The 27,646-nt window shown below is 32.6% G+C and overlaps 3 protein-coding genes and 1 long non-coding RNA gene across 4 annotated transcripts; 1 reads left to right on the plus strand and 3 right to left on the minus strand.

Annotated features, from left to right (window-relative positions):
* Window positions 1-173: 173 nt before the first annotated feature.
* Window positions 174-3,333, minus strand: LOC108219995 (uncharacterized). Its single transcript, XM_017393622.2, has 4 exons — window positions 3,117-3,333; window positions 2,881-2,961; window positions 927-1,119; window positions 174-589 (listed from the first exon to the last, which is right to left on the minus strand). The coding sequence occupies exons 2-4, from the start codon at window positions 2,941-2,943 to the stop codon at window positions 459-461; spliced, it is 387 nt and encodes a 128-aa protein (XP_017249111.1). The 5' UTR covers window positions 2,944-2,961; window positions 3,117-3,333; the 3' UTR covers window positions 174-458.
* A 1,322-nt stretch (window positions 3,334-4,655) lies between these two features.
* On the minus strand, window positions 4,656-9,823 carry LOC108221874 (receptor-like protein 47). Its single transcript, XM_064092837.1, has 2 exons — window positions 6,710-9,823; window positions 4,656-4,901 (listed from the first exon to the last, which is right to left on the minus strand). Exons 1-2 carry the CDS (start codon window positions 9,494-9,496, stop codon window positions 4,779-4,781), a joined length of 2,910 nt encoding a protein of 969 aa, XP_063948907.1. The 5' UTR covers window positions 9,497-9,823; the 3' UTR covers window positions 4,656-4,778.
* Window positions 9,824-22,555: 12,732 nt separating this feature from the next.
* LOC108222199 (uncharacterized) lies at window positions 22,556-24,450 on the minus strand. Its single transcript, XR_001806917.2, has 5 exons — window positions 24,293-24,450; window positions 23,878-24,210; window positions 23,687-23,786; window positions 23,477-23,601; window positions 22,556-23,071 (listed from the first exon to the last, which is right to left on the minus strand). It is a non-coding gene; the product is annotated as an uncharacterized LOC108222199 (long non-coding RNA).
* A 1,091-nt stretch (window positions 24,451-25,541) lies between these two features.
* LOC108223382 (uncharacterized) lies at window positions 25,542-27,376 on the plus strand. The gene has a single exon (XM_017397610.2). The coding sequence runs from the start codon at window positions 25,683-25,685 to the stop codon at window positions 27,207-27,209; it is 1,527 nt and encodes a 508-aa protein (XP_017253099.1). The 5' UTR covers window positions 25,542-25,682; the 3' UTR covers window positions 27,210-27,376.
* Window positions 27,377-27,646: the final 270 nt, after the last annotated feature.

The following is a 27,646-nucleotide window of genomic DNA, read 5'->3' on the forward strand; positions in this document are numbered from 1 at the left end:
GCTAGTGAGATGGTGCTAACAGACAACTACGACAGAGTGGATATCACTATACATTCCCTGTTAAGTTCTTCAAAATATTGCAGCTGGAATACTCTTAAACCGCTTTCGAGGTGATCACAATTTAAACTGAAGCGAGGCCACATTTAATTTAGTAATGTTCAAGGAATGCGAAGTTTGGGGAGAAAATAATTGTGCACCATTCTATTATATATTCTTTTTCCACTATAGTTTGGGGCTAACAACAGAGTTACATGTTCAACAAACAAAGAAATATACAAGGGCTTGCACAAAAGAAAGTTCTCTATTTAAGAACAAAAACAGCACCAACATGGCAAACTCTACATACGGGGAAAATTAAAGGGAAAATTATAGAGAGGCTATATCCTACTTGTCTGTTTTGCCCCTAATATACTTATATATATATAACAAAAGGTAAGCACGCATAGGCAGGTTCAATATCACGCTTCCAGTTTCAAGGAGACGACTCGTGCTTGCCTGTTGCGTTTTGCAGCCTTGATGAATACTATAGAGAGGCAAGAAGGAGCCCACCAAGGGCGGCGAACTTTTTGCTCTCCCTTCAAGCAAGCCACTGATAGAAAAAACAGACAGTAAAACACTAGTCAGTCGACCAGTAAAATAAATAATATAGGATCAGGTTTTTTACTAATATTTTTGTTATCCCTATTATTTTACTGTATCTTCCAATAATGCCCACGTGTGTATAATGTGTACTTCCTCCGCAAGGAGAGGTTAAATGAAGTTTTGCAAGACTTGTCGGTACCTGGAGTCACCATTTGCCTGCTGTAAAACTGAGCAATAAGTGACAACTGAAGCCAACTCAAAATTGAAAACAGACCCTCCGGGCTGCTAGCAAATTTTTCAGTTATATAAGTGTAAAAAAGGAAGAGATGGATAGAGAGAGAGACCTTTTATTCGCCTGAGTTCCTTGCAGAGTGTTATGAAATCCCCCCATTTCATGTGACAGCGTCTTATAAACCGAAGTATTTGTTCCGTCGTAAACATGGACATGCCTTCCAAATATTCTCCGTTTACACCATGCTCCTTGAAAATTGGACGATAAGTGCCAAGATTTATCTCTTCCAACCACAAACCTACATCCTGGCAAGATAAAAGCAGACACAAATTTAGCTAGTCATCAAACTACAGTTTTGGATTATGATGTGCTCATTAAGAACTACTCTGCACCAACAAGTTTCACTATGATGCGAAGTAGATTATTTGCAAAAGGTCAATAAATTTACTTTATTTTGCATTCACTTGTTTGTAAAAGATTAGCTGCTGGAGATAAAAAATAGAGAGTTTATAAATTTATAAAGTACTGTAGAGGGTACTGAAAATTTTACTGCAGCTGGTTTGTCGCAAACTATACAAATTTCAATGGTGTAAATCTTCTGACAGAACCCTTTATCAGTATGTACTTGTACAAACTTATCCTATCCTAATGTTTGTTAAATGAAATGAAAGCCCACTTCCACCAAACAAAACTGTATGAAAAGTTTCTAGAACTTGATCAGGCACCTTATCCCTACAGTAGCTGTGTGTCCTAACATGTCAAACTATAAGATTGGAATGAGTAGGTAAAACTAATTTGTTCATTAGTCTAGTAACACCTCGCTCCTAAACTTTTCTGTTTAGTCGTACTTTCACATTATTTCTATCTTATCACTATTGCTCTGACTTGTAGCTACTTCATCATGCAGGTATAACCCACCACAAACACACTCTCTTCATAACAAAATTTGGCCATCTATTGGTCCTTTCAATGGTGAACCGGTAGACCCAGGATAATTATTGAGGAAAACCAATTTGCACTTGTCCTTATGGGTCAATTTGTACTTGTTGATGGATCAAAAACAAGCAGTTAAATTCCTCGACTCATTTCATAACAATTAGTAATACATATGTGTATATATGTATTTGGAAAATTTACATTTTTATATTCAAATGTTAGCAAGTAATAAATGCTAAATATAAGAGAAGTTGAGGGTATGAATCCGGTAACCCTTGTAACTTGGTAAGTCGCCCTGATATATATGACTGTTTCCCAATAAAGCAACAAAGCACAAAAACAGAACCATGTAGAAAGAGGTCACTTGTATTTACTCTCCATCTAACAAATAAATTAGGTCCCCTGAGATGTAATGGATTAAGTTTACTACTCTGTGAACTAGTTAAATTAAAAACATGAACCATACTTGGTTCCATTTGAACATATATGGTTAACTTTACCGTCTTACACTATTGCAAACAAAAATAGCACTCCACGGTCCACGCATCATGTACACAAAACTACGATCAACTGTAATTAACTGGTACATTCGACTATATAACTACAGCCCACTATCCAAATAACATAAAATCCATCTCTTAAACCCCACAGTCACTTGTCTTCTTATCCCGTAATCTGTATTGCTTATTTAACACCATAAAGGGCTAGCATAAGTCTTTTCACACAAATCCTCAATTGGTATTTTAAACACCACGTTCATGCTCTCTCGAAATATGCAAGTGGCAAGAAATTCTAGCTACTTTATACAAGATAGACCACCAGAACTGGTGATCCTGTCCTGTGTCACTTCATATAACCACAGTTTTGCAAAAACTTGCCATCTTTTAGCTACATAGTTACACATACTATAAGCGTCGAATATCAACAATCTTCTATACCAAACAGATCATAAATCGAAACCAACAAATATTTTCCCAATTAAAAAAAATCCCAAAAATTGTTGCCTACAAGTATACAACAAATAAAAAATTAACATGGGCAGTAAAAAATTAAAAATTACAAAAACGGTGAAACTTTAATAAAAAGATTAAACTCGGATCAAGAAAAGTAAAAAGAGGGCAAAGGGGAACCTCAACAGTCCAAATGAAGAAATCAAGAGGCTCAGGTGGGCGATCTTTGCTCATTTCCAACATCAATCACCACAAACACACCTGTATATATAATATACACATATAATTACAGCAAACCCAGCAACAAGATTAGGCTTTTAAGGATAAAAATGGAAAACAAGACAAAACAGCAGCATTTAATTGAATAAAATAATACACCAAGTAATGATTCATTGAGAATAGAGAATTAAATTTACCGTTTGTAGAATTGGGAATTAGGGTTTGTACATTTGAGAGAGACAGAGAGAGAGGGAGAGGGAGAGAGAGAGAGAGAGAGAGATGGATGATGGGGTACTTTGTACTGGGAGATGCAGCTTACAAGAACAAAAGAAGGGTCTTCTTTCTTACACTTTCCCCTACTTTTTCTCCTTGCTACATAGGAGTAATATAGTATAGAGTATAGTTTCCTTGTTTCATGTGGACCCCGCATCCGGGGTTTGCTTTGTATATCACTGCGTATTTTTGAATTAAAGTTCACATTTCTCGGTCATTCTTTTAACGGTTTTTATATTTAGAAAATAATTTTTTTACAAAGGTGATTACCAACCCTTTTGGATCGTCTAAAGTAAAATTAATTTTTTGAATAAACTAGTTGAGAATCTGCGCGTTGCGGCGTCCTATAAAAATTATATTAATGATCCAATATTAATATTTGTAAAATAAAATAATTTTGTGATTGTCTATAAAAAGTATATTAATGTTTCAAGTTAATATTTGTAGGATAAAATAAATTTATATTATAAAAATCTTGATGTGATACAAATACTAATTTATAAAATTGTAAAATTGAACTATAATTCATGTTGAAAAAATGAAAATAAATTTATACACATAATTATCAATTTAAAGCATGACGAATCTTAATTTTATTTTTTATTTTTTTTGGAAAAGTAATCATGTTCTTACATTGTCACCTTTCTCCAATTTTTTTAGATTGATTGTGCACAAAAACATTTAACTTAAATATAACTACTCTCTTAAAAGTTGCTTGAACGGAGCAAACAGATAATGCATGAATAATTTTTTCATGTATACAAAGTAAATAATATAAAAATAACAACAACAAACATGTCCGATAAATAAAATAAATATTATAAAAGAATAACCAACAAACATACATCATTAATAGTTAACTTATTGACATCAACCATAATATCATGTCAAGACTATATTCTTTTACTATGTTTGGATTTGTCGACTCCAATATAACGGTCTATAACTACATTTGCTTGCAACAACTTTTACTGTAGCTAACAGCCTTCACTTATCGTTGCAGAAGAACGACACCTCCGAGTTAGAAATCGAGCGAGAGAAAGGTATTTCTAAGTTTTGATAATTTTCATCCAAAAATTTCAGAAAATTAAAAAATAGAACGGAGCGATGTGAGAGGCGCCACCTACACGCCCCTCGCTTCTCTTTTAAAAATCGAATAAGAGAACTTTTAGGTAGGTTTGTGGTATTGAGAGAGGAGGTTGTGTTTAGATGATCCAAAATCCTACGATCTATACGGGTATTTATAGGTGGAGAGAGACTTGTTTGCTACTCTTCCCCATAATTAAATAATATGAACAAAATCAGATTAAAATTTTCAAGCTATTATATTCCATAAATAATCTGTCTTTTCCATAATTGAATAGTCTGAAACAAAATCAGATTAAAACTTTTAAGCTAATATATTACATAAATAATCTGAAACAAAATCAGATTCTGAAACTTGCTTCTAATATACCCGAAACTAAAAAAGGTACTGAAACAAAATCAGATTAAAACTTTCAAGCTACTATATTCCATAAATAATCTGAAACAAAATCAGATTCTGAAACTTGCTTCTAATATACCCGAAACTAAAAAAGGTATTTCTAATTTTTGATATTTTTCATCCAAAAATTCCAGAAAATTAGAAAAATAAAACGGAGCGATGTGAGATGGGACCGATGATAGAGGCGCCACCTACACGCCCCTCGCTTCTCCACCATATTTTCCTGTATACAAAGTAAATCATATAAAAATTAACAACAACAAACATGTCCGATGAACAAAACAAATATTATAAAAGAATAACCAACAAACATACATCACTAATAGTTAATTTATTGATATCATCCATCAATATCATGTCAAGACTATATTCTTTTCCAGTGTTTGAATTTGTCGACTCCCACATAGCGATCTATAACTACTTTTGCTTGCAACAACCTTTATCTTTTTAATACTATATAAACAGCTTTCACTTATCGTTGCAGAAGAACGGCACCATCGAGTTAGAAATCAAGCAAGAGAGCTATCACTAGAGAGAGGTAGGGTTGTGGTATTGAGACAGAGGAGGTTGTGTTTAGATGATCCAAAACCCTACAATCTATAGGGGTATTTATAGGTGCAGAGAGACTTGTGTGCTACTTTTTCCCATAGTTAAATAATCTAAACAAAATCAGATTAAAACTTTCAAGCTACTATATTCCATAAATAATTTAGAAACAAAATCAGATTCCGAAACTTGCTTCTAATATACCCGAAACTAAAAAAGGTATTTCTAATTTTTGATATTTTTAATCCAAAAATTCTAGAAAATTAGAAAAATAGAACGGAGCGATGTGAGAGGCGCCACATACACGCCCCTCGCTTCTCCTTTATATAAGTATAATCTGTCTTTTCCATAATTGAATAGTCTGAAACAAAATCAGATTAAAACTTTTAAGCTAATATATTACATAAATAATCTGAAACAAAATCAGATTCTGAAACTTGCTTCTAATATACCCGAAACTAAAAAAGGTACTGAAACAAAATCAGATTAAAACTTTCAAGCTACTATATTCCATAAATAATCTGAAACAAAATCAGATTCTGAAACTTGCTTCTAATATACCCGAAACTAAAAAAGGTATTTCTAATTTTTGATATTTTTCATCCAAAAATTCCAGAAAATTAGAAAAATAAAACGGAGCGATGTGAGATGCGCCACCTATACGCCCCTCGCTTCTCCTTTATATAAGTATATTGATGATTTACATGATTTAAGATGAATTAAAATGATGATAAAATAAAATTTAATTTTGAAAATGTAAAACAAGGTTGCCTAATTATTTAATTCTGATTTTTCTACAGTTTTAACTATAACTTGGCCTCACTAGAAATTAACAAGTGGAAACCAACATTTGAGAAAATTCCAAGAAGGGATATAACACAGGTCTTTATTGTCTGTGCTAAAGCAGTTTGGGAAAATAATTTGATGAGTGCACAGTTCTTAATGCCTAAATATGGCTTACTGTATCAGTTTACGGTGAACCAGTTCAGCATCTTCTGGAAGTTTGATCTACAAATTTCTGAGATGCAAAGAACCAGAAAGCTCTGAGCTTCTCTGTCACTTGCACATTCTTTATGAGGTTTGCCCTTACTATAAATTTGGGCACAGGTCTACAAATGGTGCTATAAATTTGGATGCATGAAAAGAGATTTGGTTGCTTCTTGCGCATGGAAATGCGGTTAGGGCTGATGTTAATTTCAAAATATAGATTCTAGGTAAGAGCCTGGAACTAAAATCATGCACATGGTATAGACAAAAATTGCATCCCCCTGTTAAGTTCTGTACTATGTTGTGCTTCTATGTTGTATCAATGATCAGAAGATCCTTAGACTTGATTGTTTATGCCAAGATCAAATCTAAGATGAACCAAACAAAAATAAACTGCAAATAGATAATCACATTCTGCGCTTCACAGTGACTGGAAACCTGCAACATTTACAAATTGCAAATAAGAAATCACATCTTAAGCTACTTATGATTGCAAACCTGCACCATTGTCTGATCCGGAATGATCTGCCTCTTCCGCCTCTTCATGTTCTTTTGTTTCCCGCGTAACTTCTGAGCAATCCCAGCAATCAGCCAGGGGTGTTTATCTGTTAGGATATTTCCCATAACAAAGCCAGTTACAAGACCACTTCCAAGTCCTGATAAAATGAATACCCAATCAAATCCACCTGGAAATTGATCATCAGAAATGTTATTATCATCCTCCTCTTCATCATCATCAGCTGCTAGTGACTGCACACATCCACAAATTTTAGACAAAGGAAATCCACACAATCCAGAGTTTCCAATGTAGGAATTGTTGTCGAATGTCTTGAATTGCAGGCCTTGTGGTATGGGGCCACTAAGGTTGTTGTAAGACACATTGAAGAATTCGAGAAAGTTAAGCTGTGCTGCTAACTCTTGAGGGATAAAGCCTGAGAGCTTGTTATGTGAAAGGTCCAAGGATTCAAGCTGTGTCAGGTTTCCGAGGGAAGGAGGAATTGGTCCCATAAGCTCATTGTTTGAAAGGTCAAGCAACCGAAGCGCCTCTAAGCTTCCAAAATGTTCTGGAATCTTCCCTGTAAATTTGTTACTTGAGAGGTCAACAGCAGTGAAAGTATTTAAGATCTTGATGTATACTCTCTTCACACCTTTGTTGGTAAGTATGATAGAGCTCTGAAAAGACTCAGTCCACTGCACCCTCCGGTTTTCAAAATTTACTTCTGTGTTTATATACATTTCAATATCTGGACGGAAAACTTTCATTGCATTCCAAATCTTGATGTATTCCAGAGGCAAATTACCAGTGAAAGAGTTCTGAGAGAGATCAATAATACGCAACATTGGAAACTCCGTATGAATTCTAGGACTTCCCACTGCACCATGAAACTTGTTGGATCGCAGAAGTAAAACTTGTAACTGTGGAAGATTCCCTAACCAGTTGGGGAAAGTTTGTTCCATCTGGTTATTTGATAAATCCAAGATTTGAAGCATATTGCAATTTAACAATGATTTTGGTACTTCTCCTGATAGTTGATTTCGGCTCAAGTCCATCACCCTTAAGTTGCATTCACTTGGACATATTTGTGGAACTGTACCGGAAAAATTGTTTTCTTGGAGAATAAGGGCTTCTAAAGAACTGGACAGACATTGAGGAAGTGGTCCACTCATGCTGTTATTCGACAAATCCAGAATTTTGATAGACTTCCCATCGCAGATCATTGGTGGAATATCTCCTGTCAGTCTGTTATTGGACACAATATACTGCACTGTGTTTGGTGGAGGAAGTGGAAGATTTCCTTTCAGCATGTTGTTGCTTATGTCTATGACTATTAAACTCTTACTCTGAAGAGCCATCGGATTATGTTTCATGGCTGTTAGAAAATTAGCAGAAAGATCAATCGTCTCCAGATGATCACTTGCATTCCATATCCAGTGTGGAATTTCACCGTGAATATTGTTTCCTCTCAAGAGTAACACCTCCAAACTATTCTGAAATTTCAGAAAATATGGGATCTCGCTTAAGTTACACTGACTCAACTGTAACATTTTAAGCTTTGGAAGAGTGAAGTTAACCGGATGGTGGGCAAGTAATGTGATCTTGTTATAAGATAGAGTGAGAGATGTAAGCTTTTCAAGGCTAAGAAAAATGCCAGCCTCTACTGTGCCAATAAGGTTATTATCATGTAGATAAAGACTCTCAAGGTTCTTGAGTTGAGAAAATGAGCTTTTGATTGGACCTGCTAGTTTATTCTGGTGCAAAGATAACGTAGTTAACTGAGTCATATTCATCAGCCACAAAGGGATAACACCAGAAAAGTTATTAGATCCGAGGCTAAGAGTAGTAAGTCGGGTCAGGTTTGCAAGAGATGGCGGGATATCACCATACAGATTGGTATCTTCAAGGCTCAACACAGTAAGCTTAATTAGCCTATCAAGCCAAATAAGCTTCCCTTGTTTAGTGAACATGTTGGAGGAAAGTGATAAATAAGTTAGTTCAGTTAAGTTACCTATGGAAGCCGGAATTGATCCTGAGAAAAGGCATTCTTCGAGTTGCAGTTTTGCAAGTGACTGCAGATTTCCGATTGCAGCTGGCAAGTTACCAGAAAATTTTGTGGAAGCAAGTTCCAATGCAGTTAAGGAGTTTGTTTGGTTGAACTCCGGCAAAAAGCCAGTGAGATTCTTATTGCCACTAACATTAAGAACAAGCAGGGCTGGTAGGTCGAAAATGGCAACAGGAAAGCCACCACAAAATTTGTTTGTGGAGAGGTCAATTGAAGTTAAATTTGACATTCCAGATAGTTGAGGTGGGATTTGGCCAGAAAAGCCAGATAAAGATAGGTTGAGATTGATCAAACTCGAAAGTTGGGCAATTTCAGGTGGTATTGGAGAAGTCCTGAAGTTATTGTCAGCCAAGTTTAAAGTTTGAAGGTGAACAAGGCTAAAGATTGTGCTATTAGAACGAAGAGGGCCATAGAGTAAGCTACTGCCAAGGTGAAGACCAACGACATAACCAGTAGTATCATCGCATTCAACTCCATACCATGAGCAACAATCACTACTGAATTCTCCGCTAGCCTTCCAGGATTCGGTTTTTGGGTAAGCAGAGGGATCATAAGAGGCAGACTTATTCAGAGAAAGGCTTTGCTTAAATTGCAACAAAGCAGACCTCTCATGATCATGACACAATGTAACAGTGGCCTGTGGTAACACATTAGACTTAGCAATGGCATAAAGAATATGCATCAAAATCAAAAACACGTGGTTGCTAATGGTATAGCTCCCCATAGCAAGTTTGATCTTTTTATAATATCCTGGTATGTGCCAATGCAAGCTCTATATAATGCAATTTGAAGCTGCAAATTCAACGACATGCCATGGCCTCTGTCTAGTGCGTTGACGGACGTCAACTTCACTCCCTGCCAGAACTCCTTACCACTGATTCACTGAAACTGAAAGGAATCTTATTCAAGACATATAAGTTTATGTAACTAAGTAGTTAATTTGGATATAAATGTTGGATTAGGGACATGCCCGCGTTCACCTAAATCTTATGAAATAACATTACTGTAACAATCGATTGTCAGGATCCTGATATATACATGAGAAGGGGGATAGGAATAAAGAGCTGTTCGAGCAAGTTGGTGGGATCTCAATTATTTATCTTCATTGTGGAGGCTGTCAACCTGCATTTCTAGAATTTGTTTGTTTCCATACTTCAACAGAAGAAGACACTGAAATGTCTATGGTCTAACCAGCCTACTTGTGGAATCTTTCAAGCTAATAATAGTGGAAAAGAAGGTTTTCCAAAACTTCTGACTTTTCCAGTTTTGTTTGTAAATATAGAAGTCTGATGGTGTATGACTGTATGGTCATCGAATATTGTGCATCTGTATTTAGTGCCGACATAGAGGCAACTGCAAATGCGCCTCGGTTCCAACGTACAATTTCCTTTTTAGGACGTATCACCGATTATATAAATTTCAAAAATAATAAATTTTTATAATATATAATATCATTACATCAATTATTCTTTTCCACTATTTCTATTCTATAATAATATAAATATTATTACACCCGTTCCTTCTCTTCACTATCTCAAATTTTTTATCAAATATAAATGGTTTCCACCACTATACCCACTTTTCATCTAACTTTACTCAATTCTTACACAATTTCTTCATCTCCGTGTTCCAACCATTTGTATACAAATGGCTGGGACGGAGAGAGTACAAATTTAAATTTTTTGATGTTAAAACAATTAATGTAACAGTATTAGTATAATATTAAATATATATCGAATGGATATTCCTGAGAGCGTGTTAGCAAATGTCTGTTTGTGTAATAAGTTCTGAACTAACTTAAAGTCACAAACTGACTCTAAGAGCCACAACTTAGTTTGGTATTTTTACTAAATTTTTTTGAACTTTTTTTTGATAAAAATTATCCTATTATCCATAAATCACTTTTATTTTTCTTATTATATTTTTAAATTTTAATACTCCCTCCGTCCCAGCCAATTCTTTACGTTTGGTTTGGGCACGGAGGTTAAAAAATATGTATAAAGTAGTGGAAAAGAGTAAGAAAAGTGGGTGAAGTGGTGGGACCCATCAATTTTTAATGAATAAAAGAGAGATAGTGGAGTAAAAGTAGTGTGAAAAGGGAGGAAAAGTTGGGAAGTGGTGGGACCCATTGATTATTTTTGGTAAGTTTTGGAATGTAAAAAATTGGATGGGACATCCCAAAAAGGAAACTGTAAAGAATCTGCTGGGACGGAGGGAGTAACTCATAAGATGTTAATAAGTCAAAATTATCCAAAAAGACGCTTTAAACTCACAGCTTATCACATAAGTCACATAAATCATGTTAAGTCACAAGATAAATTAGCTAATATAAATTTTACGATATACGTCAAATATAAGCCAAAAAAAAAATTAAAAACTAAAACAGAAGACCTTTTTCAATTTACAATTCAAAATTTATATAATTACATCGTGCAACTAAACAGTTTTTCTGTGTTCTCCTAAAATTAGGATAATTTAAATAAAAGTGCAATCTTTGTCAATAATGAAATGATTAATTTTGTAAATCATCTGAATGCCTACCCTATAAATTATTGTCTGAGCCTTTTAATTTTCTCTAATAACTCAAAATTCTGTAATGTTTGGACAATCTGATCCAAAAAAATTTACTCTCAGTGTCTCGAAGTTGAAAATGTGTAAAAGTTTATAAGGATAACTCACGTTTTATGTATGCTTATTTTAAGTCACACCAAACCTCTTATTTTATAACATTAAAATATATAATCGAATTGAATAAATATCCTAATAAAATTATTGATGATAAAATTTTGTGAGATCTTATTTAAATTAGAGTAAATTACAAATTTGTGATTGAACTTTATTTGATTTTGTATTTTGATTACTAAATTTTAAATTTATAATGTTATAGTCAAATATTGATTTTATATTTCAAAAAGATGACTATTAACCAATTTTTTTAAGAAAAAAACTATGCATTATTCATTAAAAAGTGACTTTAGCATAGGACTGAGCATTTGGTTCGGTTAACCGAATACCGAACCGAAATTACCGAAATATTTCGGTTTGGTTAACCGAACCGAAATATTTCAGTACCTAATTCGGTTATGGTTTTCTGGCTATTTCGGTATTTCGGTTTTTTCGGTTTTTTTACCAAATTAACCGAAAAAACCAAATAACCGAAATATTTAAAATAAAATATATATTTTTTATTATATACATAAAAGTTTACTTTTTAATATATCTTAATATCTTACTTTTCTCGAGTTTGCTCCTTTAAAGAGGGAAGTCTATGGGAATCAGGTTTTGTCAACATATATATTAGAGCATCAAAGAATGCTTTTTATATATTCTGGTAAAATTAGGTTTTAAGAAGAAATTGTTGAACATCTCTGGTAAGTGTTCAATTGGTTAAGCTAGTAAACAAACAACACTCCTCCAGCTATATACTATCATCCAAAAGGTAACCACATCCCTCTTAATTACTCCACTGCATTTTGTTCATCTTTATGATACTCATGCTAACATTGATCTTGCTGTGTGTACTGTGTCCTCCTGTGTGTAAATTGCTGTAATTAAGTTCGCTCCTTCAGACAGAAAGGGGAAGTTCCAAAAAACTCAAATCGGGGATATATATATATATATATAGGGGGAGGTTCAAAAGAGACCGAGGCAAGGCGAGAGACTAGAGAGACCAGCTATACAACCGTTGGATCAGTTTTAAACATGTGGCCAGATTTACTATACGTTAGATTAGTATAAATACTATTTAAATCGTATAAGGGCAGTAGACGGAAGGGTTTTAATCTACAAAATTATAATACCTACGTTTCATTGTATCAATCACAGATTGATTAACAAACCTTCCTTTTAATATAAAGATAATGAAGACAATCTATATCCCTGATTGATGCCTGTACGTATTATTTTTTTTTGTACGTTCATGCTCTATCATCTCAATGGAGATCAATCGATCTTATCAATCTTTTTCTGGTATGTGTTTTTAATTCTACGAATCAAATTATTGACTTGTTTGAAACATAAAATGGACTATACATGTTTTATTTTTATCGTTCTGCAGATGCTTCAAGCAACAATTTACACGAGGATTCTAGCCTTTTTAATGGTGTTGATATTGATCTAAAGAACCTTGGAAAGGACTGGATTCCCGAATATTTGAATAGCTTAAAACCTAAACTGGGCCAACGTTTCAGTGATCTTGATCCGGGCTATATTTTTTATAAGGAATACGACAGACAATCTGGATTAGATGTCCGTTGGTCAACCGAAAAGAGTGATAGATTTGGTAACACAATAACAAAGTATTACGTATGTTCTAGGTCAGGTCGGCCGGAAGATAAAAATCTTGATGTGAACATAAAAAGAAGAAGAACTATATCAACAAAGTGCGAATGTCATGCAGAACTTGTGCTTGGGATTCACGACGTTGGAGGATTTTTTGTGAAAAAATTTACAGAGGTTCACAATCATCCTTTTGCAGGTAAGGGAGGAATGCAGTTCTTGAGGTATAGCAGGTCCCTGACTGAGTTCCACAAGAGGTTCATTGTCGATGCACCGAGTTCCAAAAGTATACGTATTGTTTTATATACAATTTATGTATCCAATCAGTATATTTCCTTTTTTAATAAGATTTGTAATGATTTCAAGATTCACCAGCTCAAGCAATCAGGCTTGCATATATCAGGCTTCCCATATATCAGCTATATTCATTAATGTCATTAATTACTTACCTTATAATTTGTTTCAGTTACTTTTTCTAATAAATTGATGATGCTATATGACTAAGATAAAATGCTCGACTAAGATACAATGCTTAACTAAGATCGTGTTCTTAAACGGATCATTGAATCCAAAATATGACTCTGTAAATCACACGAGAGATATTATTTAGTGTTCAGATTAATGTTCTTTTGTTGAGTTCATAAGTATACCCACAATTGCACTATTTTAAATATTTTATACTGTTAATAGAATTTTTATTTTAAATAAATAATACTCTTTATATTTATAAGATAATATATATTGAATCTTATACTATAATATCTAAATGAATGTTTATAGTTGAACATCAAAATAAGTCTTTATAAGATAAGTGAAAATGGATAAAACTTAAAAATCATAATATTTATTGAAAAAACATTAAATTTTATATCACAATAATTAATGTAACATTTATTCATAGTAGAACCCGTATTACAATTTTAATAATATTATTAAAAATTTGTCATTACATAGAAAGTTTAATGTCTCACTCAGTAGAATCTTTAACAATGCATCACTAAATTATTTAAAATTAAATTTAACTTTAATTGAAAAGAACACATTACAAAATTAAATAATATATATGACCGATTTCCGAAACATTGAATAAATTTTTTTAGTAGAATCTTAATGTAGTTAGAGAATAATATAATAATAATTAATATAGCATAAAAATTTTTAATGTTAAAATATTAGAAACATAATATCTTAGTGAAACACTTAATTTTATATGAAGATTTCATAACGTGTTCGTGAAAGTGATAATAATTATATTTTAATATTAAAATCAAAAAATAAAAATTATAACTATATCAATAAGGTTCTATTTGTAGTGTCCGCAAAATCTCCTGTATTTATTATTACTTTAATATTAAAGTTCACAAGATTTTTTAAGGTATTCCTTACACGGAGGATAAAAACTTCAAGATCAAATATCTTGTTTTATTAAAAGTTCGATGACAAAGTATAAATATTTTCAACTATTTGAGTAAGAATTATATTGATCAATGAGTTATTCACCAATATAACACAACTTACGGAATAATTTATTTTTACAAATTTATTTTTTTCTTATTGATTCCATATACAGATATTCAACAACATTTTTTTTGAAAGTAAAAATTTATACCCGGAGATTCCATAACGTGGTCATGAAGTTGATATTTACATATTAATATTTAAAGGAAATTAAAATTACAATAATATCAAAAAAGTTTTACTAGTAATATCTGCAAAACCTCTTGTATTTATTCCTATTATAGTTTAAAGAAAAAAAAATCTTGCTTTTTTTTTTTTGTTACCGTTTAATGTAAAATTTCATGTAGAGAATCGAAAACGTTGCTATTAATGATTTAATGTTTTAATTTATATTGAGATTCCATAACGTGTTCATGATAGTGATAAGAATAAATACATTTAAATATTAAAAAAATACAATGATATGAATGAGGCTGTGCTATCACTATATTATATTGATTAATTTATATTTTTTATATTAAATTATTAACTTAATTTCACAAGATTTTTTAAGGCATTACTTAAACACGTGATAAAAATTTTATATCAAAAGAATTAATGTAATATGTATTATTAGTAGAACCTTTATTAAAATCTTACCTGCTAATTTAAAATTTCAGATAGAGATTCTTTAACGTGTTATATAGCCATATAATAAAAATACATGGTTGTGTTCTTTTAAAATTTACTAATAGAGATTTATTATTTTGATTAATATGGAGATTTATTAAGGTGTTCTCAAATACTAAGGTTCTAATGAGAAATCTAACACCATTTTGTAAAAAATAAAAATTTATTCAGGGGATTCCATAACGTCTTCATGAAGGTGACAAGAATAATTACATATTAATATTAAAAAAATTAAAATTACTATAGTGTCAACAAAATTCTACTAATAATATCTTCAAAACCTCTTGTATTTATTCCTATTATGGTTTAAAGGAGAAAATCTTTTTTTTCGTTAACGTTTAAAGAAGAATTTTATGTAGAGAATTGAAAATTTTGATATTAATGATTTAATGTATTAATTTATATGGAGATTCCATAACGTGTTTATAACAGTGATAAAAATAAATACATTTTAGTATCAAAATAAAATAAAATTACAATGATATCAATGAGATTCTACTTGTAATTTCCGCAAAATATCTTTTATTTATTACTATATTTTACTATCTTAGACTTTTTTTCTATATTAAATTATTAACTTAATTTCCCAAGATTCTTGAAGGTGTTCTTTAGACACACGACAAAAATTTCACGATTAAATCTCTTGTATAATTTTTAATAAAATAAGGTGGGAAGATATTATTGGTAGATTCATTAAGGTGTTCGTGAATGGAGTGTTAAAAATTATAAATTTTAGTTTATCCTACGACATCACAACTCCCATAACAATCTCCGAGAAAGCAGCATAAAAAATTGAGAACGGTAAAGAAAAAAAAAATTTCTTCTTTAAACCATAATAGGAATAAATACAAGAGGTTTTGAAGATATTACTAGTAGAATTTTGTTGATACTATAGTAATTTTAATTTTTTTAATATTAATATGTAATTATTCTTGTCACCTTCCTAATAAGTATTTTAATAAACTCTTAGAGATAGTTAGTAGAACATTAGATAGAACACAAGATAGAACACATTTTAAACTCTTGGAAGAGAAAATAACAAAAAAAATAAAATCTCACAATATCAAAACTTTCTCGGGAACAACCTCCAAGAAAGCAACATAACAAAAATAGAAAAAATATTATTGCTACCAATCTAAAATAGAAAAAATTTTAGTTTATCCCACGACATCACAACTCCCATAACAATCTCCCAGAAAGCAGCAAAAAAAATTGAGAAAAAATTATTGTTATCACTAAATATTTTACTAATATTCCATAGGTTTTTGATCTAATAAGTATTTTAACAAACTCTTAGAGATAGTTAGTAGAATACTAGATAGAACACGATATAGAACACATTGTAAACTCTTGGAAGAGAAAATAACAGAAAACATAAAACCTGACAATATCAAAACTTTCTCTAGAACAACCTCCAAGAAAGCAACATAACAAAAATAGAAAAAATATTATTGCTACCAATCTACTTTGACTACCTATCCACCACAAATCAATGAGACGTTCACTACCCAATTCAAGCTGCAAACTCTCTGCATAGGATAATGGAAGATACATACAAGCTTTTGAAAAGCATACAGTTATAAGCAAACCAAACCAATATCACTGAATCTCGACGCCTCAGCTTTGCCATATCATCTACATCCATACAACCCCATATCCATCTCCATGAACTAGAACAAAACGTTGCTCAAAGATGTTCAATGTTTAGATTCTTAAAAGGTTATATAACTACGAAAAATATAAGGATCACAAAAAACACCCAACTTCATTATTCAGGTAATATATAATCAAAACCTGACTTTTTATTTAGGTGTTTTGGAGAAGATCTATCAATGACCCCAGTCTTGAACTTTCGGGTTTTGAAAGCATGTTCTCTTTTTTCAATAATCTCAACAAATCTTAACCCCATGTCATATCCATATATGAGTCTGGTAAGAACATACAATAGAATCATGTAACTCTCCTACCTTGTCATCTCATCTTTTCTTCATGACAAGAATCTGCAATGCTTCTCGAACCCGGCTTTTGAAGATAAGTTGCAGCGATGAGTGTCGATGATGATTGTCTAACAATATGGATAATATTTTATATTAGGGTTCTGCGAAACCTTCTTTCATTCATGGCTGATGCACTCTGAGTTTGATACCAGGGTTCTGTGAAAATTTGTTTTGCGCCTCGATATGATAATGATATTGTATTTTTTAATATACAGTTGTGCAAGAGTTTCCAGAAATAAGAAAATCCATGATTGATGCTTCCATCCAACCTCAACAAGGGGGGATTTGGTTCAAATGCCATTAATAGGAACCTTGATACCTCAGGAGGATACTCCTTCAATTCAAAACTTAGTACAGAACCAAAACCCGTCGAGCAAATCCATGATTTCTGATCCTGAGTCAGAGAGGACAAAGCTTCTACAAGCAAGCAAGGGCTAAGTCTAACAATCGATCGATCATGCCTGTACGTTGGAAAAAATGGAAAATAACATACGCGATTCTAGTTAGAGTTTCATAAACAAGTCGTTAGGAAAAGGAACAGTATGTAGAATATCTTTTCATATAACGAACCTTATTTCATCCATGTCTGTTTCAGTCGTCGTCGTTTCTAGGGTTTTATGGAGCTTTCTTCCGCGCCTGTAGTTTTTTTTTCGTTTGTTCTAATAATGTAGTTGTTAATTGTAATAAAACCTTCCAATATTAAAATATCCCATGATTGACGCTGTTGTATAATCAGTTCAAATCTTTCCTTCATAGGTTCCGTATAAAATTCGTATTTATGTTTTTAGCCTTGTATTTTGCCACATGTTCTGACCAGCGTGCCCTTGTGAGTATAGATATTGTACTGATGTAATCGACGGTTGTTAGAGGGTCTCTAGGGTCTCTCAAGATGTAAGGTCTCCCTGGAACTTGACCCATATATATATATATATATATATATATATATATATATATATATATATATATATATATACTAGGACTTTTGCCCGGCTACCGCCGGTATATTCTTAGTCAGGAGTACTTTGAAAAAATTGAATGGAAATGTTTTAAACAATAGGCCCTAAAAGGGACTAAAGTGCTATCATAAGTCTCTAAGAATTTCTGTTTAATACTAAATAGGTATATACGAATTACGAAACATAGTGAGCATTCTTATTTAACTAATTGGACCGAAGCATAACAATTGGGCTAACGCCGGCATATTCTTTGGGCTAATATGAAAGAGCTTGGGGGAAATTGCTTAAACAAAAGGTTTACATGGATGCTTTTGAATACAGCCCATAATCACATTAGAACTCAGATGTATTTCAATATTAAAGTATTATTTGATATTATTTTATTATTACATTACTCTCTCCGTCACTCTCATTTCTTTACAGTTGTCTTCCACCCCGACACGCATTTTAAGACACTTATAAGACATATAGTTTCGTAACTTATTTTTGAGATTTTATTTTTGTGTATAAAAATTCAAATATTAAATTTTTATTCAAAAAATAAAAGATTAAAAAATAAAATAATTACGTTTTCTATGAGCATTAAAATATGTGTCAAACTCTCGTCCTCAAAGTAAACTACCCAGGGAAGAGAGGGAGTAGTTAATTATTATCACATATATAATGTTTATGTCATACATTCTACAGAGGTTCAATTTGAACCAATATATTATATTTATCTCAAAAAAAATTCAATAATCAATAAAATTTGTTTTCCTTTAAAAATTTTGAATTAGTAATATTTTTTAGTATATAAAAATTCGTTTTTTATTAATTGATTCTCGGCGTCGCTGCTCGGCGACGCCTTGCACTTTAATCGAATATTTTATATTTTATAATCAAAATAATTTATACAGCTAGGCAACGACTCACATTTTTGTTAAATAATTTATATTTTTTAATTTTATAACAAACAATATTTCTTGTTTATTACTATGTGTAATAATTATGAAGTAGAAATGTTCCCAAGTCACCCATCAAACATTGCCCCCGTGATTCATTTGGCTTAGTTTCTCACTAACCAAATCTTTTTGAAGCTATTATATACTTCTTTCAACTTTTTGCAGAGTCATATATATGTTTTTTTGACGGATTCCAGAGTCATATATATGAAACAAATCTTTTAAGCAAAATGACAGAAAAAGCAATTAAAATCTGGACTCATTTTCCTTTTGTAATAATTAAAGCAAAATAATACAAAAGGCATTACTCATCTATACTATATTATAAAAAGCCAACATGAGTATAATTTGTATTCGTACAAAATTTTGGTATAGTACTCTCGTCTAAAACTAAAAGTCTACAACATGTAAATATCTATTAAACAGTTTTATATACTAAAAACACTCCTTATGTATATTAATATCTTTTTAAATATAATTTATAATTAGTTAAAAAAGTGAAACTACTGTTAATAACATATATTAATATTAAAAAATACTTATAGATAAATATATAACTAATAATAAATATACAATTTTGAATATCTTTTTTTTTTAACGTAGGAACCCGCAGCCGCTACCCTTCGGGTGCGCACTGGGTAAACCCAGGAGCTCACGTAATAGCCTGCAAACTACGTGAACCAAGGTAAACCGCACCTAAGCGCGACAGGTTCTGATACATTTAAATAATTGGAGACGCTACTTTTTAATTATAATGTATTCTACTCGAAATTTAACTCTAACGTGTTCAATTTCATTACAAACACGAATCATTACGTAACATATGAAGATATATGAAATATGAAAATTTTAATTTAAAATTAATTGAATAACAAACTGTCACATATTAATATCAGAAAAATATTTATAGATAGATAATAAATTGTGAAAGCTAAATTTCCGTTAGAAGATATAATCAGTTGGTTAATATAATTTAATTAAAATCCAATTTATTAATACTAAAATACTAATAATATAGTGTTAAAATTTAAATTATAATAATAAATTATGAATTATATATCCGCTCGGGCTTTGCACGAGTTAAATGCCAGTTTATATTAAAAAAACAAAGATAGATACGGTGGGCTTGTAAACAAAAGGATAACTGCATTTCTGGTACAATTATGTCTCATGTACTATACAAATATCATACCCTTGCATTTACCATAAATGTATTTCATTTTTTTAAACTCTAAATATGTACCAATTAAATTATGTTTGAAAGCGAACAGGGGCGGCACGTGAGACACAGATGAATCATAACATGCCTATGGCAAATATAGAGTAGCAGCCATATTTGAAATTTCAAATTCAAAACCAAAGGTGTGGGACTGGTTAATGGCTCATCATTACTTCCTCCCATATTCAAACCTCACACAAAACAGCCATTAAAGCCTTTAAGACTGAATTTAGTGGGGGGTTTGTTTCCGCCTTAAAAGTCGAGCTTCTGGTTTATAAATTAGAAACACTTATTTGTACCGTTTGTGTAAAAAGTCAAGAAGCACTTATAAAAAGCTAGGAATGCTAGTTTTTGTTTCAGGACTTCTTCTTATTTCCCAAACACTGTAATCACTCACTCCCTCCGTCCCATTTTAACTGCTTTTGACTTTTTATACGTATTTTAAGGTGTTAAAAAAATCACATCTAAACATAATTATTGTTTATAAAATTTATATCAAATAAAAGTTTAGAATCTAAACTTTTATTTGATATAAGAATTAAATCTTTTTATTAAGCGTAGATACTATTTTTTTACACCTCAATATACGTGTCAAAAAGTCAAACATCAGTTAAAATGGGACAGAGGGAGTATAAGTTTTAACTTATTTCTAATTTTTATTCTATTTTTTTATTTTAAGCAAAAAGCACTTATTTTAAGTTCACCCAAACGGCCCCATACTATGAAAGACTCATATGCCTTTAAGACATATACATAAAATTGTATATGTCTTCTCATGCATGTAATATAATATCGTGAGAATATAATAGTAAAAGACTGTATTCTCTATCAAGACAATATTAGCCCAATGTAGGTCAACATATTACTTTTTTTTCGTGACACATACATCTTTTATCCTTTGAAAATATAGCAAGTTATTAAGAGAATGTTACTGTATAAACATATACCGGATCCTTTATCTGTTGTATTAAAACACAATCAAAAAACAGAGACGAACTTACGTTAAAGCCTTTAAGACTGAATATATTATGAAAGGTCTTAAAAATTTTGGCCAGGTTACGCTATATAACCGTATCAAGTTATCAACTTAGTTTTAAGATATAATAATCATATAAACACTATCTTTATGTTGGATTAGAAATACTTTAAATTACAGGATTTCGTTATTGTCAATCAAATAAATTTAAATTTTTTCTTTTATGCATGTAATGTATGCTCACTATGAGGCACAAATGTAATATATTGTATACCCAATCCAATATGAAAATAACCACTATCCACCACCTTACTAATTTTTAATACTCAAATATTAATCTCTAATCAGTGATAAATTCAGTTGTTTAGTTCAGAATATGTTAATATAACTACTACATCTTTATCTTAAATGGTCTGATGCACGATTGAAAATCATTGACTTACGTTATGCTTTACGTTCAAATTGTAAAATTGTACATGACTTTAAATATTAAAAACTTTCAAAACTTTAGAGTCGTATAATGCAATTCTATTTTTTCCGTATTATAGCTTTTCTTTTATACATGTGTCCGACGTATAATAGCACTCACCAATAGCTAGACATAGGGCCTGGAGTTAATGCGGAAGAAATTATGTGATACACTCGATCAGTTTGAACAACTACAATCACTACACAACATCTTCTACTGACACATTGCAGAAAACTTTTATCTTCTGCAATGAGTGCAAAGTTGAAATTAAAGCAACTCATTTGTCAAAATATATTACTAACATAATTGTTGAGTCTGACTTTCTTTCTGGTTAGATTATTTAAAATCGAGTAACACGAAACCTAAAATTGCTTTTGAACTGATATACATGAAATATCTGGTATAACTAAACAACACGGCCGAAGACTCCAAGCTTGCTTTCTATTCATTTCAAAAACAGGTAGACTTTGTAATATTCAGTCTACACACCACTTCAGATAAAATTGTGGGCTGAACTGTTCACAACTCATTACTCAAAAACGTCTTCCACTCCCACAAAGTACTCCCTCCGTATATTTTTTCTTTTTCTATTTGTAATGTCGGTACTGTTCATAACATGAGACAAATTACTAATTTACATCTAATCTATAAAACTAAATATAGTCATGAGTGATCTTGTTAGATTCGTATTCACGAGTACTTTAATACGGTGAAGTTTTTATATTTAATGCTACTACAAAATGAAAGATATTAACGATCAAAAGTGTGTGTTGGCAAATGGAAAAGTACAAACAGAAAAAGTATTTAGGGACGGAGGAAGTAATACTAATACAGTAATGCTTTGTATACAAAAGAGAAGTTTAACAACGTCACACATCAAGCATTTACTACAACATCATCGTGATGTGTTACTATCTCTGCGATCAAACCATTTCAAAGTTACTGTAATACCTTACTTTTCAAACTTATTCAAACTGACTTAATACAATAAGAAACATAGCATAAAAACAGAAGACAGAGTACATGAAGACTCCAAATTTGGTATGCTTAAAAACTACAGACAATCTATCGGACACTACATATACTATGTTACACGTATATTGTAGAACACTTCCTTAAACACAACATTATCAGTATATTTGTACTGTGTCCACTGCTATCATCAACGAAAATTTTTAAGACCACGTCGACTGGTAACCCGACTTACAGCACTGGCCATGCGTGAACACTGATATACCGGGCATCTTTTCAACAGCACACACACCTTTGGCAAAATTCTTATCATACCGCGCATTAAGATTCTCATAATGCTGCCAATATTCATCATCATTGGTATCTGCAAACAATTTGAATATATGAAAAACAAAACGGTATACTATTCCTTCAAACATATAATGTTAAATAATTCTTACATACTACTATCATCACGAAACAGATTGCATTAACATAATCAAGACCAACAATTCTGGACTTCTCTGCAATGGGTATGGGAGTGGTATGCTGTAAAAAAATTAAAAGTGAACTAATAACATCTAAATTAATCTCTCACCAACGTCCTCATAGCCCACTACATACTCCACGATCCTATCTGGCATTTGATGGCCAAAAGCTAGTTTCTTATTAACTTCATCAACAGCAAAAGTTTCTTTCCTTTTCAATTTACTCTTCCCATGCATGTAAAAAAATTCCAACGCATGGAACAAAATATATACTAATACTATAATATAACACAGTCAATCACCTTTTATACTTGAAATTATATTTGACTTTATCTGATCAAGAGGAAAATATTCAGCGTGCGGAGATTCACATTGATTGGTACTCGAAATAGGGGGAGGCAACGCCTCTGAGATTGCACATCAGGTTCTTTTTCAAAGCATAATCAAATGGTTAGTCATAAGTTATAACTTGCGTTTAATTTAACTATAGTACATAGTAACATGTATATTACCCGGCGTCAAATTTGGAGGACATAACAACTGGAAATTTTCATCGCACAACAGACCAGGCATATGTATCATAATTTCTTGAGGAGAGTGTGCCGTTGATTTCTATGAAAATATACAACGAAATAAGAGATAAGTAGGAGAATGTAAAAGCTGTCATAGATTGAACTATAACGGTTGCAATCAGTTGGTTTACCTGCGTACTTCGCAAGAAAGAATGATTAGAAACATCCGACAAAGGAGTTCTACGCTGCGTACTGCATGAAAAGTGACCGCAACCGGCTGCGAGACCGGTCCGATCAAGTTAACTGCTGGAACAGGATTACCTACATGGTATATGTCGTAACGAAAAGATTTAGAGAGATGTGAAAATTATAACAGGAACAGATTAACGAAATGAATTTTTTAAAGAATCCAGATTTCTAACAATCCAGATACAGATCTCATCGGAAAGAACCGGCGAAACCAAAGCGTTTTTATCAGTCCTCCAATCATGGTACAACCCATCAGCAGCATGAGTTTCTCTTCCCTGTGCAAGAGACATATAACATATATCAACAGCAGACAAAAAAACAATATATATCTAAATTTAAGCGTCGTTGAAGATATACCCGGTCCATTAAAAACAGTATTCGTTTACTAAGAAGAGAATGAGAGACGAAGCGGCTTCACTGGAGAGAAGAGGAGCAGTTTTGGGGGGAAGAGGAAAAAGCAGCTTTGGAGAAAATAATGAATCTTCTGATATTTGAATTTTCTAAATGAAAGATAAAGTTAAAAGAGGAGGAAAGAGAGGGCCGCATAAGTCAACTGCTGCAGGGGAAGTAATGATCAATGGCAAGTTTTGTAAAAAAGAGATCCGCGAGGGGTAACCATAGTAAAAGTGACTCGTATTTGCCTTCAGGATTTATATTCTATAGATATATATATATATATATGCTGTTATTAATGTACTAAACTAACTTTAAATGATGTAATGATGTTGTTCTTCATTATTTTGTGAATTTTCTCTTTTATTTTTGTGATTTTTGTTTATTGTTACAAAATTTCGGTTTTTTATTTCGGTATTCGGTTTTAACCGAAATAAAAAATTCGGTTTGGTAAAATAACCGAATTAAATTCGGTTCACTATTCGGTTATGGTTTTTGAGCTTATTCGGTATTTCGGTTATTTCGATATTCGGTAATTCGGTTCGGTTTTTACCGAATAATCAGCCCTACTTTAGCATACCATTTCGAATAGTTAAAGTAATGCTTAATCATCATATTGTAAATCTAAAGTTTAGGACCCTGAAATATAAAAACAGACAAAATTCGACCATCACTTTGCATTTTACTTTTTAAGTTACTGATTTAGATACTTAATTTATAAATTAAATATTATTGAATGACCTGATATTTTAAATTATTTTGTATTATAATTTTCAAACATTATGTATGTATTTATAAGTTATAATATGCAAATACAACAGCTACTAATATAAAATATTATCGAACACAATAATAATACAAAAGACGTTTACTGTGAATAGCTTCACAATTATTTTAAATTAGAAATTATACATGAAAAAATATTTTTAATTTTTCATTACGCCGTGTCTATGTTTCACGAAGATATATGTCTAATTAGTCTTCTAAATGAGAATATTTATATTATATAATTATATATATAAAATAAAATTTTGGTTGGATGTGTTTTAAAATTTTGAAACTTAATTTTTTCACAAGTTTTTAAAATTAAAAAATTAGATAATCTAAATTTTTTAATCCTCTTTTTTCCCACGTAAAATAAAATTTAGTGAACATGGGTGCACTGCTCTTTCTCCAAACATGTTTTTTGTTGGTCAATTTGTGAACCGACATCCATTCGGAATTAGACGCGTTGATATCACGTCATATATTATTACCTCGATCCTCGACACCCCCAAAACCATTTCTCTCTTTTCAAAATCCCCAATTCTCAAACCCTAATTACACATCTTCATCACAAACCCTAAACCTAATCATGCTACTCTCTCCGGGCCATTCGCCACGCAATCTCTCCTCTCCCTCCCCATCTCTCTCCGAACACAACAATTCAACTCCCAATTACAACAATTCATCGGCGTCTTCGTCGTCATCATCGAACCCTAGAAAACGGCAAGCTGTTCTTGATGAAGACTCGTACGTGGCGGCGATCGAGAAGATTATTGAGAGAGACTTCTTTCCGGATATTCCGAAGCTGCGGGACCGGTTGGATTGGCTCCAGGCGGTTCGGACGGGCGACCCGGTTCAGATCCGAGATGCGCAGTTGAAGATTATTGAGCGGAGAGCTGGGAAGGTGAGTGCTCTGGATGGTCAAGGTAAGGTCAAGACTCCTGGCTCGACTTTTTTTCGAAATAGTGTTTCCGTTGATATCGAAAAAACTCCGATTGTTGATGGTGTTGGTAATGATGAATTGAGTGGTGGTGTGGGGGTTGATGATGGGGGGATTGATCAGAGTTTGAGCTTGGATGGGTTTTTTAGGCGGTATACGAGCGAGGATAATGAGAGTTTTTCGAAGTTGATTGAAAAGGTGAATAAGAAGAAGAGGGAGCGGTATGCGTTTTTGTTGGAAGGGGAGAAGGAGGAGGGGGTTAAGAGTGTTGAGGACGTGAAGAGGGATAGGATTACGGATGGTTATGGCACATCAGATCAGCCACCGAGTAGTTTGGAAGGGTGGAAGTATACAGCGAAGAATTTGTTGATGTATCATCCGGCAGATAAGGGTGAGTTGGCATTAACGGATGAGGAGAAGAATGAGAGGCTTAGTGCGTTGACCAAGGAGATTAGTAGGGCAAACACGAGGTTTCATGGGAAGATGATTGATTCGGTGAAGAAGGATGAGGATGATTTGGCTGTGCTTTATACCCCGGTTGCAGGGGGGACACCACATCCCTTTTCATTGTCGGATAGGACTGGTGATAAGTTGAAGAAGTATGATTTGGATGATCTAAGGAAGACGCCTAATCCGTTTTATGTTGAGTCGAATAAGAAAGCGGATAATGGTTATAGTTATGTGAAGACTCCGTCGCCTGCTCCTGGAGTTGATGAGTCGCCGATTATTACATGGGGAGAAATTGACGGTACTCCTTTAAGATTGGACCCTGAGGATACCCCGTTTGATATAGGTGGTAGTGGTGACGGGCCTCAGTTTAAGATTCCTTTGCCACCTACAAGAGATTTGAAGGCTCATTCTTTGTCTAGGGACGCTGCTCGTAAGATTAGGGAGAGGTCGAAGATGAATCAGAAGCCACCACTACATTCACCACTTAGAGGGGGAAGTGCTAGTCCAGGTGCACGAACTCTGTCTCCTGCTGCTCAGAAGTTTTTCAGAAGTGCCATTGCCAAGTCCTCCCACTCTGTTGATGAATCTCTTCGTGCTAGTTATCGTGGTGCAAGCCCTGGGGTTGCTACCCCTAAAGTTGGAAGGAGTATGTCAAGGCTTGGAAGAAATGACAGAACAATTTCCAGGTCACCTTCCATAAAAGAGGGATCTAACCCTCCTTGGTAATGTGTATTTCTTAAGTTGTTTTTGGGAAGTAATAGGATTGGTTTGTAACGTATGGTATGTGGTTTAAGGAATAACATCCGTAACCAAACCTAAAAATCTTTTCTGCTTAAAATGTACTGGCACAGTAAAAGTTGGTGATATAATCTTTGTACTTCGTTGCTGATTCATTCTTCTTTCTGCGAATTTTATTTGCCTGTCTTTGTTATAATCTTTGTGCTTAGTTGCTGTTCATTTCTTTTCTTGCTAATCTTAGTTGCCTGTCTTTGTTATAACAGTTGTACGTAGTTACTGATATAAGATGGGTGGGGATCTTTGGCATGAACTAATTTTTTGAATGTCTAGGAGCTTTATGGGTTGCAGTTTGTTCAGCGTCAAGACATACTACAGAAATATGGATAAATTTTGTTGTTATTACTTTTTTTGGTATCTTAAAATAT

This window comes from Daucus carota, chromosome 5 (genome assembly GCF_001625215.2).
Source record: "Daucus carota subsp. sativus chromosome 5, DH1 v3.0, whole genome shotgun sequence".
In the NCBI taxonomy this organism is placed as follows: Eukaryota; Viridiplantae; Streptophyta; class Magnoliopsida; order Apiales; family Apiaceae; genus Daucus; species Daucus carota.

Bases quoted from the DNA above. Each gene is read 5' to 3' on its own strand.
- LOC108221874 (XM_064092837.1), bottom strand. From the start codon at position 9,496: ATGGGGAGCTATACCATTAGCAACCACGTGTTTTTGATTTTGATGCAT. The intron at 4,902-6,709 runs GTTTGCAATCAT...CTTTGTATACAG, and splicing joins CGGATCAGACAATGGTGCAG to GAAAATATGGTGGAGAAGCG.
- LOC108223382 (XM_017397610.2), top strand. From the start codon at position 25,683: ATGCTACTCTCTCCGGGCCATTCGCCACGCAATCTCTCCTCTCCCTCC.
- LOC108219995 (XM_017393622.2), bottom strand. From the start codon at position 2,943: ATGTTGGAAATGAGCAAAGATCGCCCACCTGAGCCTCTTGATTTCTTC. The intron at 1,120-2,880 runs GTTCCCCTTTGC...TTATCTTGCCAG, and splicing joins TCTTCATTTGGACTGTTGAG to GATGTAGGTTTGTGGTTGGA. The intron at 590-926 runs GTCTCTCTCTCT...TTTTTCTATCAG, and splicing joins GGAACTCAGGCGAATAAAAG to TGGCTTGCTTGAAGGGAGAG.